Below are 20,863 nucleotides of genomic sequence, written 5' to 3'. Positions count from 1 at the left end.
CAAAGTTTATTCATGATCAATAGAAAAATATAATGATATATAAGTTCAGGCATGCTAATGTGAAATTGATTAGATTTTTGTGTAATAATGACAATCGTATGTCGCATGCACAAATCGTATGATTGATAACAAATAAGTACAATAATTATTATTCATTCGAAGCTATTTCGAAAATTTTGAACACTAAAAATTTTTATTAACTAATTTTATTAATTTTTTTTATTGTTAAGTAGGTATATGCCATAAATACAAGATTTTATTATTATTTTTTTTCTAAGAAAGTACCAACACAATAAGAAAACTAATAAGAATTTATAACTTTTAACTGCTAAAGAAAAGCTCATTTCAATTCTACTATTTTTGCATAATACTATTTTTGTATGTGAAATTGTTTAGAAGTAAAAATTCAAAATTATAGTTAATCAAGCTAATCTTAAGAGTTATTTTCTTATTCATATTTTATAAGGATTTGTAGTTGAGAATTGTAATGCTAATTATTTTTTACAAATAACGAAAATAGAAGTAAATTAACTACATTAACTAGTAAATTATGATTCCTACTGGAATTACACAGAAATATTTGAAATACAATTTTAATTAATATGTGTATATAGGTATCCTTCTATTTACGTACATATGTATATGTGTGTCAGATATTGACTACGATTCACGAATCAGACATGTTAATTTGAAATTTATTTATATGAAAAAAATAAAAAGAGATGACCATATTAAAGGTAAAAAAATTAATGTAGATATTTTCGATTTACGATTATAAGGTTTAAATTTTAAAATGGGTAATGGATTTTGTCTGATTTGATAAAATTATGCCGCAAGCAAAATTTGTCAAAGTCCTTGAATATTAAAAAGGTTTGCTAAATAAAAATATATTTCTCACTTGGTTCTCATCAGCTGACAACGATCCCTTTTGCCCATGCTTTACAACCATTTATGATATACAACGACCTCTTTTTCTGATCCTGATATGTAGCGTAAAAATGATATGTAGCGTATGTATGCATATGCTTGCTTATATTGCTTAAGACTTGAAATTTAAAATGTGTTCAAAATTTTTGTACATAATATGTATGTAAGTAGATATAAATTTATTTTTGAGCCCTTTGAATTTGTAAAAAAAGACGATGCAAATTAATTGTATATATTTCATGAATTCATAATACATAATATAATTATAAATATACATATATGTATGTAAATCGATATTATAAAATTTACGGCTAAAAATATATGTATATCTACCCCAGAACGGGAAAATCCAAAATCATGTTCCAAATTTTTATAAAATAAAAATTTAATTAAAAAATTTGTGAATTTTCACTTTATCGGCATGAAATATATAAGTATGATGTCAGCAGTCAGAAACTGTAAGAGCATTTACAAAAAAAAACAGTTTAAGATTGATTTTAGGTCATAAAGGACACAAATAGAGAACTAGTAATTTTAATGTAGACAATCTTACTATGTATATGTAGTTGTTTTATTTCAAAAATTGACGTAATTGCCTTGTTTCAATTTTGTATTAAACGGTAATTTTCTTTTATAATACACTGTATAATTTTTCTCTACTTATACAACATTATTATAGAATTAATAAATTGTAAACAGAAAGAGTAAAATATAGGAAAGAAAGCATGCAACGAGGGGAAATAACAAAGTGAAAAAGCTTTCATTTTTGCAAATATTACAAAAATAATAATAAAAACGACAACAAAAGAAAAAAACAAAGCCATAAAAAAAATAAAGAGTAATTTTTATCGGGTGATGGAAGAAAAACTAACACACGACAACGACGGCAACAGCATAGATTATTTAGCTTTGCTTTAATATTAATAGAGTTAAAGAACCGTCTCAAGTTTCAGTCAATATTTAAACTGCGATCGGTTAACAACTTCTTCTAACAAAAAAAATAAGGAAAACATTTTGGATCAAAAAATTATTAAGAAAGTGTGTTTTTATTTTATTTAAATATTTTAAAAAATATTTAATATTCGTGTTTTTATTTTTTTAAATAAAATTTAAATGAAAAGAAGTTGTTAAAAAATATTTTTTCATTTGGTTTAAATTGAGGTTTTAAAATTAATTAAAAAATTATCTAGTTAGAAAAAAAAGTATCGCAAAACAAGAAAGTAAAGAATCGTTTTTTATATTGAATTAAAAAAAAAATTTAACTTAAAATAATTTTGGATTACAATTTTATAGAAATTTAGTAATTAATTTATTTATATAAAAAGGTAAGTTAAAAATATTTTCGTTATCAATTAAACAAATTAATTAAGCAATAAGTGTTAGGATTTAATTTTTGTTAGACATCTATGTTTGTACTTCTGACATAGGTTTAGAATGCAATTTTTTAACTTAGTTATAAAATAAACTTCTCGAAGTCAATTTAATAATTTTATAAAATTATCATTCTTAGAAAATTTCTTACCTACTTAACTAAAAAATTTATTCATAATGTGTTTTTGAAAAATAACTAGCATGTGTCTAAATAATAATCACATTTATTTAAATAAATTTATGCGAGATGTTCATTAAGTAGATTGCGTGTCCGGACTTTCAAATTTTTGATAAAGTTTATATTATACATACATGTATGTATATATGTATATCTATTTAATTATAAGATATGTATGACTCGTATGTATAAGACAATATTGGCTCGTAATATTCGCATATTGTAGCAAAAACTATAAATTTTGTATAATTATTATATTAAATTGTAGGTACTCAAAAAAATTTCAAATATTTTTCATTATATTTCAAATTTGCATCCATTTCACATTTTTTTTTTTGACTATTTTTAATATAAAAATTCCATTGAAATGTACAATTCAATGTCATTATACATAATATACTCAACTACCTAAAAAAAAGTACACGTATGTACATACATTTATTTTACATGTAAATAATATAAACTTAGTCACTAAGTTTTCAAAGTGTACATACATATAACGTATATTTTATACCTACACATGTATGGAAATATGAAAAAATTAAAAATTTAAGTTATTAGAAATAATTTACTTACATATTATTTAGTGTAGATGCTTTAATAATTGAGGAAATTTTGAAAGACAACCTTAATTTAGCCAAATTTTAAATTGAGGAAATAATACCTAGCCAATTCCGTTATAAAGGTGACAAAATTATCATTATTTAATAATGTTGACCATTATTTTGTTTAAATCTTATATAAAAATGTAAAAATTTTATAATTAAATTATTTTATGGGAAAAAGGTGATGTAAAATTTGAGCAAAACCTCATCACTACTATTTTTTATAGCATTTGGTTAGGAAAGATTAACTGTACTATAATTTTGGTTGATATCGCGGAAATTAATTGTTGTTAGTTTATATGTGTACATATAGATATGTATATGCATGAATGGTTATTTTAGCAATTGTAAGGTTATTAGTAATGTTAGCACCTTTTGCAATATATTTAAAATTTTTACAAATTTGTTATTTTCCCATTTAAAAATGTTCCCATATGTGCCTTAACATTTAAAAAATTGAAATTTTTAATCTACAACCAAATATAGGACCTACTTATTTTATGCCCCAGTTTTAAAATTTGATAATTTTAATTTGGGACAAAATTCAAGAACAAATAAATTTAGGCATTAAATAATTTGTTGTGATTTAAAATTTAATATAGTAATTATGACCTAATTTTCATTAAATATTAATCTTAATTATTTACATACATACCTATATGTATGTACGTATAATAAATGTACCATTTATTCAAGATTTCAGAAATTTTATATGATATTTTGCACATTTTGTCTTTGAAATTCAAATATGTACATATGTAGGTACGTTAGTTGTTTTTAAAAAACTAAATTCAACTCATATTTTACGAATAAAATTAAGTAAATTTTTATTCACAATACTTAACATACGTTTTCAAGATAATGATGAAACAATCACAACTAAAATTATTGCAAATTCTATTGTTCACATATGTATGAACAACAATAAGACACACTTTATTTAAAAAATATTGTGATCTTTCATTTGACACCAACAGCTAATTTAACTACAAATCTCATCTCAGTCATTATCATTATAAAATTTTTAATTATTATCTTTCGGCTATTGTGCTTTTTAATGTTAAAATTTAAAAACCTCAAAACACCATTTTGTCTAGGTCATATTCCTACTTAACTCTAATATTAATTATTATTGTAAACCCTTGAACGCATTATTTCTTATTTTTGCTATGTATGTACATATTTTTTTTTTTGTTTAGTGCTTCCGAAAATTATTGTACGTATACAATACTAGTTTGTGTTTATTTACGTTAGTATAACCATACATACTATGTATTACGTACATACATATTTTAATTTGGTGATTTCTTTTTGCGAATAAATAAAATTAAAATTTGCAAAAAATTATGGAGATAAAATTGAGTTACTTATTTTGAATAGTCTGTTCGGATTTGAAACTGGCTCAGTTTTGTATTAATTTTTGATTTAAAAAGAATTTAACTTTCTAAAATAAAATTTTAGTTTGAATTGAATGAAACTAGTTGTGGAAGTTACGATATACATATGTAACTTCTTAATGAAAATCGAATTATTTAAAATTCAATGCTATTTTGAATGGTCACTAAAGAATGGTCAAATTGATTTTCTTTTGTTTTTTCTTCTTGTTCGCTTTCTTTAAGCTTGTTAATAACATTTGAGAAAAAAAATTTTTTTATTTTCTTTTTAATTCAAAGATTTACCAAATTCTTTATTTATTTTTTTTGGTTGTAAAAGCTCTATTATAGGTTAAAACAGGTTTAGAATATTTAACAATCGAAAGAATTCGTTATTTGATAAAAAATATTTAAAACTTCAAATGATATTTCAAATTTGATTCGGTTTTTAGAATAAAAATATCATGTTAACAAAAAAATAAATTTAAATGTAGCTTAAAAATAATTTTGGGATTTAAATACTTACATAAGTATGTAAGAATGTAAAGTAAAAACAAAACAGGTGACTTTTAATCAAATATTATATTTACCTACATATATACATATGTACATACATATTTACATATATTGTGAATTGCGCAATGTATCAATTATCAAATCATGAACGAATTAAGTGATGATTTGATCCGACTGGTTTATTTATTTTTATAAAATTCGCGTCAGTAAACTAATATTATCAATTGTCCACTCTTTAAATGTACACGGTAACTAAATTTAGTCAAATTTCATTGCCAATGTTTTCTATCACATGTTTTTTTAAAATTTTATTAAAAATATTGGCGAGAAAAACAATTGGTATTGCAATTAAATTAAAATCCTCATTAAATTGAAAATTCAAATAAAATAAATAAATATTTTTGTATGTTATAGAGATTTTCATAAATCCGATACTGCAAAACGAAATAGTGCAAAAACATAACATGATGAATTTGGTAGCTTATAATATAGTAGATTTCAGTATACAGCGCGATATATTGAATTTATGAAAACGCCTAAGAGTATTTATGACTTTCAATAAAATATGATTAATTTCATGCACGTAGGTAGTTCATAATATGTAATTTGGCGCTAAAACCAACAATAAGAATAATTGTGACAACGTTTAATAATAATTCCACGTCACAATTACACAATTCTTAAAATTGTACTTAGATACTTATGTTCATACGAGTTATAACATTAAACATTCTTTTATAAATATTTATTTGGCGTCAATTCTTAATGCAAAATTAATTTTAATAAAAAACAAATAGCTGCCTCTTATGTCACAAACGAAAATAACTTTTGTTTTGTTTAAAATCTCAGAAATAAAAATTATTTTTTCATCCCCTATTATCAACACAAATATTTTTAAAAGAAATAACATCGATTTTGTTTTATTTTGTGATTATAAACGTCTCATGAATATATAACAACTTATTAAAAAAAAAAATAACAAAACAACATAACGAGTCATTAATATGAGCAAATGAGAATCGCGTGATAAATCACGCCACTCTCAATAAAAATTTTAGTAGAATTGGAGAAATATTAAATAACAGCAAGAGTATAAATATAGGTAAATAAGGATGTATGTTGGTATTTGTTTCATACATACTTATGAAACTGTACGTAACTTGAATGTCAGAAAACAAAAAAAAGCCGGTAACAACAGTAATTTTGTATCATAAAAGTTTTAATAAAAGCTTTCTGTTCTCAATAGCTATAACACTTTTGTTTACAATTGAATTTACTAACACATTTTTAAGTGAAAACTAATACGTAAACAAATTTTGGTAAAATATTACATATATTATTATGTTAAGTATACATAAAAGTTCCTCAACCCTTCAATGAATGTTGGTATGTTTGTATTTAAGTGTACACATCTGAATATTGTACACATCACCCATATTTAAAAGAAATTATGCTGTTATGCTTCCTTAATGTATGAACGTACATAACGTGTACACAATAAACAAGCCGGCTTGTTGGCTTGCCGGTTGTTTGCATAGTATATTTATTTGTTTAGGAATATTTATACACTCATACGTAAATATGTAGCTTTACACATATTTTTATACAATAAAAATATAAGTTATACAATAATTGTCGGTATTATTTTCTTATTAGAATGTTATGTTTATCGTTTTTTCTTGTTATTAAATTGTTGCAAACTTTCTTAAGTAAGCTAGTATGTACACACATTAGTATAACATTTAGACACATTCTTGTGTATGCATGTAAGTATAAATTGTATTTATGCATTTAGACATTTCTTACGTGCACATTTAGAGGTATTACTCGTACGTGTTATTTATGCTTTTTTAGTTTTAAAATAGAATTTAGGTTGCAAGTAAGAGTTAGTAAGTACTTTTAATTAATAAATATTATGTAAAATTAATTGTATAACAAAACTTTTTGAGCTAAATTCGAATAGATACCTAACTATGTAAGCATGTACATTCTAAGTATGCATTGTATGTAACAACATTAATAAGGCTTGAACACAATTTTAATCAACTAACTGACTTTAAAAATTTTTGAAAATTTGTTTTAATATTGTTTTTTTCGTGGAATCGTGCTGTTTAGCCAAGATTGTGCATTATAACTTGATTTAAAAGTAATATTTTATGTTTTAAGATCCCATTCTTTTTTTCTGGAGAATTTTTATAAATTAAGTGGACTTTTATAAGTGGTTAAGTGGTTCTGGAGAATTGGTGTTGTAGGGCATGCCTCGCACTCAGAGGAGGGGCACAATACATCCGTATACGCAGTCGTGTTGTTGTACAAATCTACAATTTACCTAAGGATAGAAATTATTTCCGAATTAGATTTTTATTTTCAGAACAATTTTTTTTGTCAATTATTGTGCTTCTGCTTGATGCTCATGCTACCGCGGTCTGTAAATACAAACATTATGCATACAAACATGTGTATGTAGAAATATATTTTTTGTGCTCTTCTATACGAATCTGCATGATACCCAGTCCAAATTTTGAAACTGTTAATACATTATAGTACATACATATGTATGTATGTACGTATTTAAATAAGTTATTGCTTCTAAAATTTATCTATGTACATATATTTCCCCACTTGCAAATAAATGTAGATACATACAAACACTTTACCGTTAAACACATGCATACGAATTTATGTACAATAATTATGTATAGGATGAGAATCTGTTGAATTTGCATTTTTATGTCATGCTTAATATGTTGTTACCCTATATAAATATTACTATTTTTATTCTCTTTGCCGCTGAATAAAAATATACAAAATGTTACACATGCAAATATGCATAGGATACAGATGTTTGTAAAAGAAAATTTTTGAATGAAAAAAATAAAAAACAAAATAATTTTCTTTTAAAAGAGAAAATGACATTACTGACCTTGTGAAAAAACAACTTATTTTTATACTTTAGAATATATTATATGTACATAATATGTATATATGATTGTTCTTAAATTTATATGCGCACACACACACGTATAAATTAATTTATATTTTGTATACGTAAAAAATATCAAAAACTTGTGCTTCTATTTCTATACATAAGTATAAGTGTACGTGTACAAAATTATTACTTAATTTTATTTTTCTTTAAAAATAGTTAGTCCTTTACCTTCTTTATGTGGAGAATCCTTCAGTATAATTTAAAATAAGGGGTAATTGCACTTATAGGATTTCACATTGTGTTTTAATTAATATTATAAAATCTAATATAATTTAGTATTTTTCCTTATAAACACTTTGACGTCACCATTCCTATAATATTAAAAAGAAAAATAAATAAGTAGTGTTTAAAGAAAACTTTCTTAGAATTTTTACGTTATATGAATATGTATGTGGGGGTATACACATATATATATATGTATATCTATATCTTACGCTTAAGGATTTTGTCTTATAATAATGACACACAAAATTGTGCATACTTTGTGTCAGAATAAAAATTCCAAAAATTTTTAAGTAAAATTGAGAATGAAGTAAAGAGAATAAAAAGTAAATATGTATAAGTAGTTAAAATTTCTATGTTCTACATACATTATATTTGCTGCCGATGTTTTTTTGTACCTACTATACCTAGTTTTAAAAATTATTTTCCAATTTTGAAAATTTCATCGTATACTCAATTTAATATCCAAACGATGCGTGTAAATTTCATAGTAATTCTTAATTCACAATATTAAAAATTAATTTTCAATTAAAAACTCAATATACAATAAGATTTAATTTAGATTCTCATATTCAACAAGGTTTTATTTAAGATTACAGTTATTTATAAAAATTTAGCCCTCGTTATTTGTAGTTACTTAAAATATCTTAAGTTCATCTTACGTTTCAAGTTTAACAAAAATTTTTTTTATTGAAAAATATTTCAGTATGTACCTATTATATGAACCTACTTGTTTTTAAAAATGTTTAAACACAATAAATCAAAATTTAATTCATAATTTTGGTATTTCAATTAAGTTAAATTTCTTGTTTCTCAAAAATTTATTAGACAATTTTAGATTACACTTACGTATCCAATTACGTACCCAATTGAAATGAAACTGAAAAAAAGCTTAATATTTATTAAATGAGTTCGTGAGCGGTGTTATCATTTCTAGCAACGTTACAGTTTCGATGTTGCTAGATTGAAAAGTGAAGGTGGATAAAATTAATTAGGTTTTTGAAAAAAGATTTTTTCTGCTGTTTACAAATATATATATATGTATAACTATATTGTACTAAATCAGTCAAAAGCCTAAATGTTGCCAATCTATTCTTATAAAAAATTCATAATCGAATTTTAATTTTTTGTGATAGACAAAATTAAACAAAAGTTTTTAAATAAAAATAAATAAAAGTTTTCAGTATACTTACGCATTCATAAAGTTAATTGAATTTTGAATCAAGAAAAATTTTTGAAAACACTCAATATTTTTTTAATTTTTGAAGAAATTCATTTTTTTAATACACTTATTATAATAATTACGTAGTACAATGTTAAGTATGTATAATGTTACAAAAATATACAATTATAATAAAATACCTAATAATGTAAGTCATATGATTTTTGTTTCTTTCACTACCATGTTGATCCATACAAAAACCTCTCTATATTTTATTATATATACACATACAATTATGCCTATAATAACTTCTACTTATTATATATTTTAATTATAGTATATTGTATATAGCTTCTTTAGGAAAATCTATTTCTTTAATTTTCTATATTTATATGTATATACATTTTTTTAATGTACATATGTATGCATATATATTAAAAGGACTTTCCATTTAAATATAATATATAAAATAAATGCGTTTATGTAAGTATATACATGAATACTTATTTTTTTCTTTGTATACAAGTACAATATTTTATTTGGTATGAAAGGTAGATCCTTTTTCGATTTCTCTATACATACATACATATATATATTTAACTTAGTGTATATATACAATTGAACAGCTTATTCAACATTAAATGTAAAGAGATACGTAGATAAAATAGATACACATGTAAGGTATGTAGAAAAAAAAAATTACGTAGAAACGAAGAACCATGTATCTGCAAAATCAGTATCATTTTATATTTCAAAGTATTTAGTCATTTTACTTAAAAACAATTGTTTTTTTTTTTGAGTATAATATTAAGAAAACAGAAGCAAAATATTAAAATTCAAGTTACTTAATTATTTTGCGAAATAATATGTAAAGAAAATAAATGAATAAAAAACAAAATTAAAAAAATTTAATTTGTTCAACATGAAATTGAAGATATTTAAAAAAAAATAAATTAAGAGTAAAATTTAAGAAACAAGTTTTTATTATAAAAAATAGATTGAAAAGTTCCTATAACTCTACTCTTATATCATTTTATAAAATTTTAAGTAAAAATTCTTATTTATGTATTTGAAAATATTTTATTGCATAATCATTTGAAAAGTGAAATTTTATTCAATTTAATATTGAAAAACAAAAATTTTGTACTTTTACCAAAATATGATTAAAAATTAAAAAAAAAAAGGACGCTGCTCATTAAAATACGACGAAAAATCAAAAAAAAAAAATAAGTAGAAGTAAAATAAAAAAAAAATGAAATATTAACTAGAGAAAGAACTAACTAGAACAAAAATTTTACATTACATATTAATTTGGTGCAGTATTAAGGATAATAAATATATACATACATATATATACGTGTATAAGTATATAGATAAATATACTCGTATATATGCAATCATTCAGTTTCTAATGTAACCTATAATTAAATATATACATATATATATAATGTATGTGTTTGTGTAAAAATTTATATTGACATTATAATGATGGTATACTTATCGAGAATGGTATGATGAAATTTCAATATCTAGATCAAATTAGATTCAAAAGAAGAAAAATAAGAGAGAGAAAAAAAATAGAAAAACTCAAATAAGTTCTCGTTGAAAAAAAGCATATTTTTACTAATCGGTTAAGTAAAAAATATATTTATTTCATATAAATAGTTAGAAAAATTTAAAATACTTAATTTGTTATTCAAAAAATATATGCAATTTTTACACAAAAAAACAATTACATACTTACAATTTATTGCTAATTAAAAGACATTCTTAATAAGATTTTTTATTTTATTATCCGATTAGGATTTCCTGTGATATTTGAATTTACTTATATGTACATACATACACACGTATACATCGTGCATACCTAATTGTACATAATATGTTCATATGTGTATATACATATGGATTTAGGTCAAATGTATATCATAAAAAATTTTCTTTATCAAAATTTATTGGATTTTTTGACAAAGAAAAAAAAAATCTTGTACCTTGTAATTTAAAAAAAAAATTGAAATTTTTCAATTCTTTTTAATTTAATTCACTTGAATTTTGCAATTAAGTATAATGTACTTAGTGAATGTGATGGGTTTGCATTTTTAAAAGGAGATAAAGGATTTAATATTGTTGCAATATGATACACATCCATGCATACATAATTATAAATAATATAAATAAATTATTTTGACTGAATTCCGATTATGTGCTTTGTCGGTAAGAAAAAAAATTTGTAATAATGAAGAGTAACCTCATACTAATTACAAATTTTTTCATATTTAAAAAAGAGAATGTGTTCATTGCTTTTTTTTTTAAATTAAACGAAGATGAACAAATTTTTGAAATGCAAATTCAATTAAGTAATCGTAAACTTGTAATTTATTTCTTTTGTTTCGGAATGTAATTAGTATTTTTAGAATTTCTATTAAGAATATGTACTTACATATGTATGTACATATTATATGCACTGATGCATTGTAATGAAACAAAAATTTAATTTTTTTTTATTTAAAGAGAATTTTCTAATATTCAATGTGTAAAATAAAACCCAAATCCTTTGTTCTTAATTAAACAAAATTTATAATTAAATTATCTATTCATTGATTTAACAATTACGTAACCGTATAATTCTAACTAAAAATAGAATTCCTCATGAGAATTGTATAAAATAAACCTTGTTCAGACAATAAGAGATGGGCTGTGTATATATTTTAACAAAAAAGATTATTTTATTAAAACACAAATTATTTTTGTGAAATAAATATTAAAAATTAAAAAATGTATACTCTGTGTGGGTCATTTGAATTTCTTTTTATATTAAAAGCTATTTTAAATTTTAATAAAAGAATTTTAAAAGAATTACCTTAAAAAAATTCAGAAAATATATTGCAAATACATATACATATATATATCTATGTGCTATCTATATATATCTATCTATGTGCCTTATTTGCACACGTAGTATTTCAAATATATTATTTGTTAAATATTGAAATATGAAATTTAATTAAAATTAATTTGTATTTATTTATTTATGGGCTTAATATAATTTTATCAATATCGAAAATTTAATATATGCACCTACATACATTAAGTATTATAAATAAATTACTATTGTTAATTAAAAAAATCTTCTGTTGGCCACGTACACGTTATAAAAATTTTCTAATTTAACAATTTTGATAAGATATTTTTTTCTCTTATCAAATAAAATGAAAATTAATATTCATTTAAGAAAATTATACGCTATTTAACTACACTGATTATTTAAAATTATCGAAATGTTGAAAATGCATATATTTAGGCGGATGAATTTTTGGGAAAATTTTGTTATACTTATACGATTTTTCATACATCTTTTCTTAATTAAAATATTTTACTTTTCACAATTATGTGAAATCTTATGTTTGCCATTTATAAATATGTATGTATGTATGTATGTATCTGTATTATTCAAAATTACTTATGTATGTGTACATCAGTATTTGTTTTATGTTGCGAAATGCAAATATAACAACTACTTTTTACACATTATTGTTTTCTTTATTGCAACTGGAAATATTTTAAAATTCAAATGTAAGAATTATTTCGTTTTCCTATTCAAGAATATTTAATTTTATTAAAACTAGCATCACCATGTAATTTTTAATTTGAATACTAATTATTTGAATATTTAAATAAAAATATGTACATATGTAAGTATGTAATATTGATTTAAAAATATTCTTTCGATTATTATTTATTACTTACTTACTTAGTTTTTTTTTTCTATGTTATAAAAAATTTAGTAACATAATAACAATTATAAATCAAAGAAGAATTTTAATTAAATTTTATAGTGTTCTATAAAAGCATTCGATTGCAATTAGCGTAGGATGATAGTCATCTATTTATAGATATTGAATTTAAAATTAAAACGAAATTTATTATACTTAAATAAAGAAAGTTATATGATTTTCTTATTGACGAAGCGAAACAATACTTTGCTTTAACATTTTAATTTGATGTCTAGTATTTTAAGCACGAAAACTGTAAAAATTCTTAATATAGACTTGTAATAATAATTAATTGAAAAAATTTTTTGGTTGAAATTATTTTACACATGACATGTCAAATTATTGCGTTCCTAAATTATATAATACATATGTACACATGTATGTATATAAAAACTATTTTTGAGCATATTCAAGTTTTATAAAAAAATTAATTAGCATTTAATTTTAATTCTTTTAATTAAATTTCAGTAAATTTTTTAATTTTGTACATATTGCATTATCGTTTAAGTGTTAACAATACTATGAAAAATTGTTAAAGACTTTATTTTGAATTTTTTATACTCTTCCAGTGGTGCTTGTAGTAAGAAAAATCTTGCATAAAATATTACTTTAAATCTTGCATAATATTACTTTAAATTATGAGGCAAAATTCATTTCATTTGAATTTTGTTTTGAAGTCCATACATTTACATATGTATGTATGTATACAGTTTACAAAAATTCTCGATATTACTAAAATTTTAATATACATAATGTACATAAATGTCAATTTATGTTGAAATAATTTTATTAATTTTATGAAATTTTGTTTTTTTTTATTTCTTTTTAGTTATTTTATATGTAAATAGAAGAAATAATAAAAATAAAACAAAAAAAAATATAAAATGGCACCAAACGCTACAACTGCAACTCAACCTCCATCAGAGGCTGAAAATAAAACTAAAAGAAATATCGAAACGACAGGAGTATTAATGGAACAAGATGCTGAAACAATCGATGGTGGATTAGTTAAGGATATTAAAGTACACAAATATGCTGAAAAGAGAAAACTACACTTGGTTTGGCGTAATATAATCGCATTTACATATTTACATCTCGCCGCTTTATATGGTGCATGGTTGGCATTAACTTCAGCAATGTGGTACACGGTATTGTTTGCTTCCTTTTTACATCTTGTAGCTGGATTAGGTATAACGGCTGGTGCACATCGTTTATGGGCTCATAGATCTTATAAAGCAAAATGGCCATTAAGATTAATATTAATGATATTTAATACAATTGCATTTCAAGATGCAGCTATTCATTGGGCTCGAGATCATAGAGTACATCATAAGTATTCTGAGACAGATGCAGATCCTCATAATGCAACAAGGTAATTAAATGAATTCCCATTAAAATTAAATATTTTTTGTACATATAATTTATGTAATATTATCAAAAGCAAATATAATTATTAATTAAAACAAAATTCATAGGGGCTTCTTCTTTTCGCATGTTGGTTGGCTCTTATGTAAAAAACATCCGGAAGTTAAGGAAAAAGGAAAAGGATTAGATTTATCCGATTTATATAACGATCCCATTTTGATGTTCCAAAAGAAGTAAGATGTTTTCTCTTTAGTAATGAAAAAATGATTCTAATTTTTTTTAATAATATTATAGACATTACATGATTTTAATGCCGATCGGTTGTTTCATTTTACCTACATTTATTCCTTGTTACTTTTGGGGAGAAACATTTGCAAATTCATGGTTTGTTGCAACAATGTTTAGATATACATTTACTTTAAATGTAACTTGGCTAGTCAATAGTGCTGCTCATAAATTCGGTGGCAAACCATATGACAAGTAAGTATTTGAACAAATGCATTGAAAATTAAAATTTGAATGACGACAATCTTTATTAATAAATAAATTTTCTTCTTTTCAGAGATATTAATCCATCAGAAAATTCACATGTTGCAGCTCTTGCATTCGGTGAGGGATGGCACAATTATCATCATGTATTTCCTTGGGATTATAAAACTGCTGAATTAGGAAATTATCGTCTAAATATTACAACAGCATTTATTGATTTCTTTGCAAAAATTGGTTGGGCTTATGATTTAAAAACAGTATCAACTGATATTATTAAAAAACGTGTAGATCGTACAGGTGACGGTACACATCATTTATGGGGCTGGGGTGATAGAGATCAATCAATAGAGGAAGTAAATAATGCTATAATTATAAATAAAAAAGATATGTAATTAATTTTTACTGTAAAGCAAAACTATTTTAATTAAATTGAAAAAACAAATCAGATATGTATAAATCATAATGTATTTTTTCATTATAGACTTTAAAAGCTAAGTGCTTTTTAATAGATGGATTAAAATTATTAATAGAGTTAAGATTTTTTTCTAATTTTCTATATAACGTCAGCCAAACAAAACATTAACAACCTTAAACAAAATAAAAAAATGATAGAAACAACTGCATTACTATTTATATTATAAAATTATATTATAAAATGTTGAAAGAATGTTATATAGAGACGATAAAAATATTAAAAAACATAAAAAAAACACGTACACAATATGGTTAAAAATTTAATTAAAAAAACTCAATCAATTTTAATTAAAGTATTTGGTATAATTTTTCTACCAAAACTTTGATTTATAGAAAAACAATATTTTTTTTAGATTCAACAATTTCGGTGAGATTGCTTAAAAAGAAAAAAGCAGAAATTTTATTAAAATATCAATTTTGATGTATATATTTATAACTATAATACTTTATACACATAAAGTTATAATAATAACAATAATTTTTAAATTACCTAATAAAAAAACATCACGAAATTTTAGCAGTAGTTATAGTAAGTAGCCTTACTATTTCTAAATGAATTATTCATTTCGGAATTCTCATTTAAAGAAACAGTTTATTTTAACGCTTTATGAATTTAAAGTGATTTAAGTTTTAATTTCTTAACTCATATTTTGTTTCAATTAATGAAAATTATGTTATCATTTAATACATATATTTAAATTTTGATATTAAAGTGAAATCACTTCTAAAAACAAGGAAATTAAATGTTTACATTGAAAAATAATAATGTTATCTTTTATTTGAAAAATTCTTGGTAAATTTATTATTTTTTAAAAATTATCTATACGTACATGTATCACATTTAACATTACAATATCTTTTTTTTTTTATTTCATTTCTTGATCATTTCATTGAATTTTATTTATTATATTTAGCTTAGTAATAAATAGACATTAAAAATTAAAAAAATTTTAATTTTGTAATTGAAAATTGCAGAAAAAATGTTGCAATAATAAAAATTAAACATACTTTATAGTATTGTTTAAAAATATAAATTGTAAATTATTATATTTTTACAAAATTGCTGAAAATGGGTAGAAATTTATTAAAATTAACAATAAGAAGAAAATTATATTCATGTTAAAATAATTAATTTGAAAATGGGTTTCGTTTTATTGAAAAAAAAAAATCATAGATGTAAAAGAAAAACACAAAATTACTCAATATTAATTTTAGAATAAACTATAAAAAAAAATAAACAATTATTTTAAATTGAAAATATTATTTAATTATAATATTATGTATGCTAACTATTTTTTAAATAGAAAACGCAACTCTACTTGGATCGGGTTTTAAATATTTTCAATGCAAATCAAATAACTTTAAGTGTGGTTTATGCCATACATACATAAGTCGAACAATACGGGAAAATTGGTTTTTTTTTTTTCATTTTGCGAAATAAAGTTTTTTTTTATTTATACATATAAGAAAAATATAATTTTTTATATTATGTAAGGTATAAATCACAACTAAATTATATAAATTCAAATTTTAAATACAAGATTGTTCCAAATAATAAAAAATAATAAAACTTTTTATACCTAATAACTTTAAAAACAGTTTTTGAACAAAATAAATCTCTTCTTGTTAACGTAAATATGTCTGAGAAAATCATATCAAATGAAAATATTTAAAAACTTTTTTAAAATAGAATTTCATCTGTTATTTTTATATAATAATTGTAAATTACATTTATGTCGTCCATTTTATTTTACTATGTATTTTATATTATAAGAATAACAAATATTGATGCAATCGTTTTAAAAAAACGTTCTTACATGTAAAAAATTAGATGTTGAATGCAAAAGTCGCAAGCAAAATGCATTATACAAAATATTCGCTTTGGAATCCTACATGTAAAATATACTTAAAGGTCGTCTCAAAATCTTCTAATGGACTTTAAAAAGGCAAAAAATTAAATATTTTATAATTATTACGGAAATGTGAATAATTTGCATTCAACAGCTTCTTTTTCATAGCAAATACCATACAATATAAACTTTTTTGATGATTTTTTTGAAACCAGCCAAAATGGATAAATGGTTTAAATAAAATAAAAATTACTTATAAAATTGAATCATCAATATTTTAAAAAAGAATTTAAGAATTAATTCATTACACTGAAAATTAATAATTTTAAATACAATACATATTTAACAAATATAAAGTAGTTACATTCTTTAATTAATTCCAACAAAAAAAAAATCAAAAATAAAATTAAATATAGAAATTTATTATAATTTTAATATACCAATATCAATAGAATGTTACCATTAATTATTTTTCTAATTATATTTTTGTATGTAAATCAAAACTATCATGTAACATATAAGTTTATATTGAATGAGTTCAAGCCACAGTACCAAAAATATCCTGCTTAAATTGTTAACATTGTTCTTTATTATTAAAATGAAATACATTCTATAAAGTAGCACTTTGCTACTTTTTTTTAGTTTTAAATGCCCTGTGATGACTGTTGTCAAAATAAACAAAGATATGAAATAAATAATAAAAACAGTATAAAGAACTAACATTTTTTTTCAGTTTTACATTATTATGTAGGTATTTGAATAAATATTTGAGTTCCACATTGTAAAACAGGTTTTTAATATAGTACTCGTATTTAAATCATATGCATATATGTACATATTTGATAGCTTTACTCAGAAGTTTTTTAAAGAAAGAGACATTCAATTTGTTAGTTGAAATGTTTGCACTACTGCTGCATGTCAATGCAAAGAAAACTTAATAAAAATCTATTACACTTCCTTTTATAAGTTGCATAGATTAATAGATTGCCTGCATATTGTAAAATGTATTAGAACTCTATACACCTCCCTAAAATGTAAAGAAAAAATTTGAGTTTTTCTCTTAATTAAGCATTAAATTTTTAAAAAATTTATTAAGGTTGAGGAATTTCTCAAAATTAAACCAAATTTAAATGCAGAAATTAACAAACGTTATAATATGTACATAAATATACATACATATGCGCATACATACAAACATCAAGTTAAATTATTGAACTTGGGTAAGTTTCACTGCAAATGAGCAAAAAAACCTATATGATTGATTTTCTGGATAGAACTGAAAACTTTGGATATGTATGTATTTATAAAATAAAAATTCGTGTTTGGATACAAGACTACAGTGTAGCGTAACTTATAAATTTTAATTCACATAGAGTGGTCGTAAAAAATATTGATGAAATGTATTTTTATTTTGTAGCTCAAAAATTATAAACGGTGTTTTAAAAAAAATATGTATAAAGAGTCAGATCCTTTTTGTAAGCTTGGTAAATCCTTGGTAATATTTCTCAAGGAAGCCAATTTATAAATGCCATGTTCTGCACAAAATAATTCCCTTACTCCATACTGAACGACTGCAGTGATTTTTTAGTATGTGCTAAGTTTAAAGTTGTAGCTCAAAAATTATAAGGCTCATTTAATTTTCATATTGGCAAATATTTTATTGAAAAATTATGAAATGGATTTTTAGAATTTCACGGAATTAAGTTTTATTTCGAAGATGTGGCAAAAAATTAAATGAGCATACAGTTTTGGTCGTTTTGACTTCTTTTTGAAAAATTTTGTTCTTTTTTAAATAATTTATTATTTAATTATTTCTATAAGAGTATTTAATTATTTTTATCCTTATTTTTTGTTTCTTCCTCTTTTGCAATTTCTTCTTTTTCCCAGTCTGCCATAGATTTTTCTTTAACATTTTCGGTACCTGTACCTCGTATTTTACCTTAAATTATAATACATGTATTATTTTTAAAACAAGTTATCTGTTGTGTATTTTACCTTCGCTAAACTTTTTGATTCCTATTTCCATTTCTTCTAGAATTTCTTTGCTTGTGTACATTATTTCGTTTTGTATAGCTTGATTAAAATTGTGTGATTCAAAAGTAGCCGAATATAAAGAATTTCTGTCATGATTCAATGCAGCTTGAGGAAATTTCGCTATTGAACCAGCTAAGTTCACTGCTTGACCTAAAGCAGTTCCAGTAGCGACTACTCTGTTTACTAAGCCCATTTGATGAGCTTCCGAAGCATTGATTTGTCGACCAGTTAAAATTAAATCTAAAGCTCTTGAAAAACCTATCATGGAGGGTAATCTTGCAGTACCACCGTCAATTATTGGCACACCAAAACGTCTGTTAAAGAACCCTAAAGTGGCACTTTCTTCCATAACACGAAGATCACACATTAAAGCCAATTCTAAGCCATTTGCAACACAATAACCATTGATAGCACATATTACGGGCTTTTTTAAATGTCTTCTGGTCGGTCCCTATTTTTTATCATGTTAATTACGCAAATATTAAATAATTAAATATCCAAATTTCGTACCACAGATCCTTCTTGTAACATTAGTAAATCAGTGCTAATATTATCCCCGGAAACTAATTCATGAATGTCATATCCTGAACAGAAAGACCCTCCCACTCCATACAAAACGGCTATAGTAGATTCTTCATTATTTTCGAAGTTAGAAAACGCTAAAATTCATTAATAACGTAATAAGATTTCGATAAAAAATTTTGATGAATCAATATACCTTCACATAGAGCATGAGCAGTATCAGCATTAACAGCATTTCTATGATCAGGTCTATTTATGCCTATTAAAGTTATGGGACCATCTGCTTCAACTAAAATTAGTGGCGGAGGCGTTGGTTGACTTGCTTCTTCTTTATTTTCATTTGAATCTTTTACGTCACTAGATTTTTCTCCTGCCGGCTTTTTGGCAAATACAGCAGTAGCTTTATGTAGATTTCGAACGCTCTCTGATGCATTTGGCAATTTAATTTTTTGTGATAATATTTTTAAGGTATTTCTAAGCATCATTATTTGTGTAAGAAATCTTAATGTAAATCAAAATATCAAAATATATTGTGGATAGTAATACAGTATAAAGCAAAATATAAAAATTACCCTGATAAATACAATTTTCCACCAGACTAAAATGTCAAAAACATATGTTTTTGTTTTAACGCAGCCACTATTTAGACATTAATTTATGTGTACCCTCTACAGTTGAATTTCAGAGTTATTCAGTAGTCATACTTGAAATTACGATATTCTTTGAAATTCAGATTATTTTAACCTATAAGGTTCTACACGGAATAGAATTAAATTTTTATCTTATTATTGAAAAGAATAACATTAATTAGGTTTTAAGAGAGTTATTTCAATAAAAATTATTATTTAATTTTTTGACAGCTTGTATTAATTTTAACATACGTATACTTTGATGTTGTGCAAAAATATCCGGGTTATTTGTTATTCATGCTAGGTGTTCATACATATGCGACGACATTTACTTTATCTGACAATAGAATTTACTGTATTCGCATGAGATTTACTATCTGATCT

General features: G+C 23.1%; 2 protein-coding genes across 2 annotated transcripts; one reads left to right on the top strand and one right to left on the bottom strand.

The window, feature by feature from the left end:
- The first annotated feature begins 2,174 nt into the window (after nucleotides 1-2,174).
- Nucleotides 2,175-18,010, top strand: LOC129605798 (acyl-CoA Delta-9 desaturase-like). Its single transcript, XM_055515748.1, has 5 exons — nucleotides 2,175-2,252; nucleotides 13,946-14,488; nucleotides 14,592-14,714; nucleotides 14,776-14,961; nucleotides 15,044-18,010. Exons 2-5 carry the CDS (start codon nucleotides 14,001-14,003, stop codon nucleotides 15,360-15,362), a joined length of 1,116 nt encoding a protein of 371 aa, XP_055371723.1. The 5' UTR covers nucleotides 2,175-2,252; nucleotides 13,946-14,000; the 3' UTR covers nucleotides 15,363-18,010.
- A 427-nt stretch (nucleotides 18,011-18,437) lies between these two features.
- LOC129605793 (probable enoyl-CoA hydratase) lies at nucleotides 18,438-20,455 on the bottom strand. The gene is made up of 5 exons (XM_055515740.1): nucleotides 20,423-20,455; nucleotides 20,047-20,351; nucleotides 19,839-19,987; nucleotides 19,290-19,779; nucleotides 18,438-19,233 (listed from the first exon to the last, which is right to left on the bottom strand). The coding sequence occupies exons 2-5, from the start codon at nucleotides 20,333-20,335 to the stop codon at nucleotides 19,121-19,123; spliced, it is 1,041 nt and encodes a 346-aa protein (XP_055371715.1). The 5' UTR covers nucleotides 20,336-20,351; nucleotides 20,423-20,455; the 3' UTR covers nucleotides 18,438-19,120.
- Nucleotides 20,456-20,863: the final 408 nt, after the last annotated feature.

The sequence above is a fragment of the Condylostylus longicornis genome, unplaced genomic scaffold, assembly GCF_029603195.1.
Source record: "Condylostylus longicornis isolate FDR11 unplaced genomic scaffold, ASM2960319v2 ptg000014l, whole genome shotgun sequence".
Classification (NCBI taxonomy): Eukaryota; Metazoa; Arthropoda; class Insecta; order Diptera; family Dolichopodidae; genus Condylostylus; species Condylostylus longicornis.
Note: the sequence above shows the minus strand (reverse complement) of the source record. Positions and strands in the feature narration are given on the sequence as shown.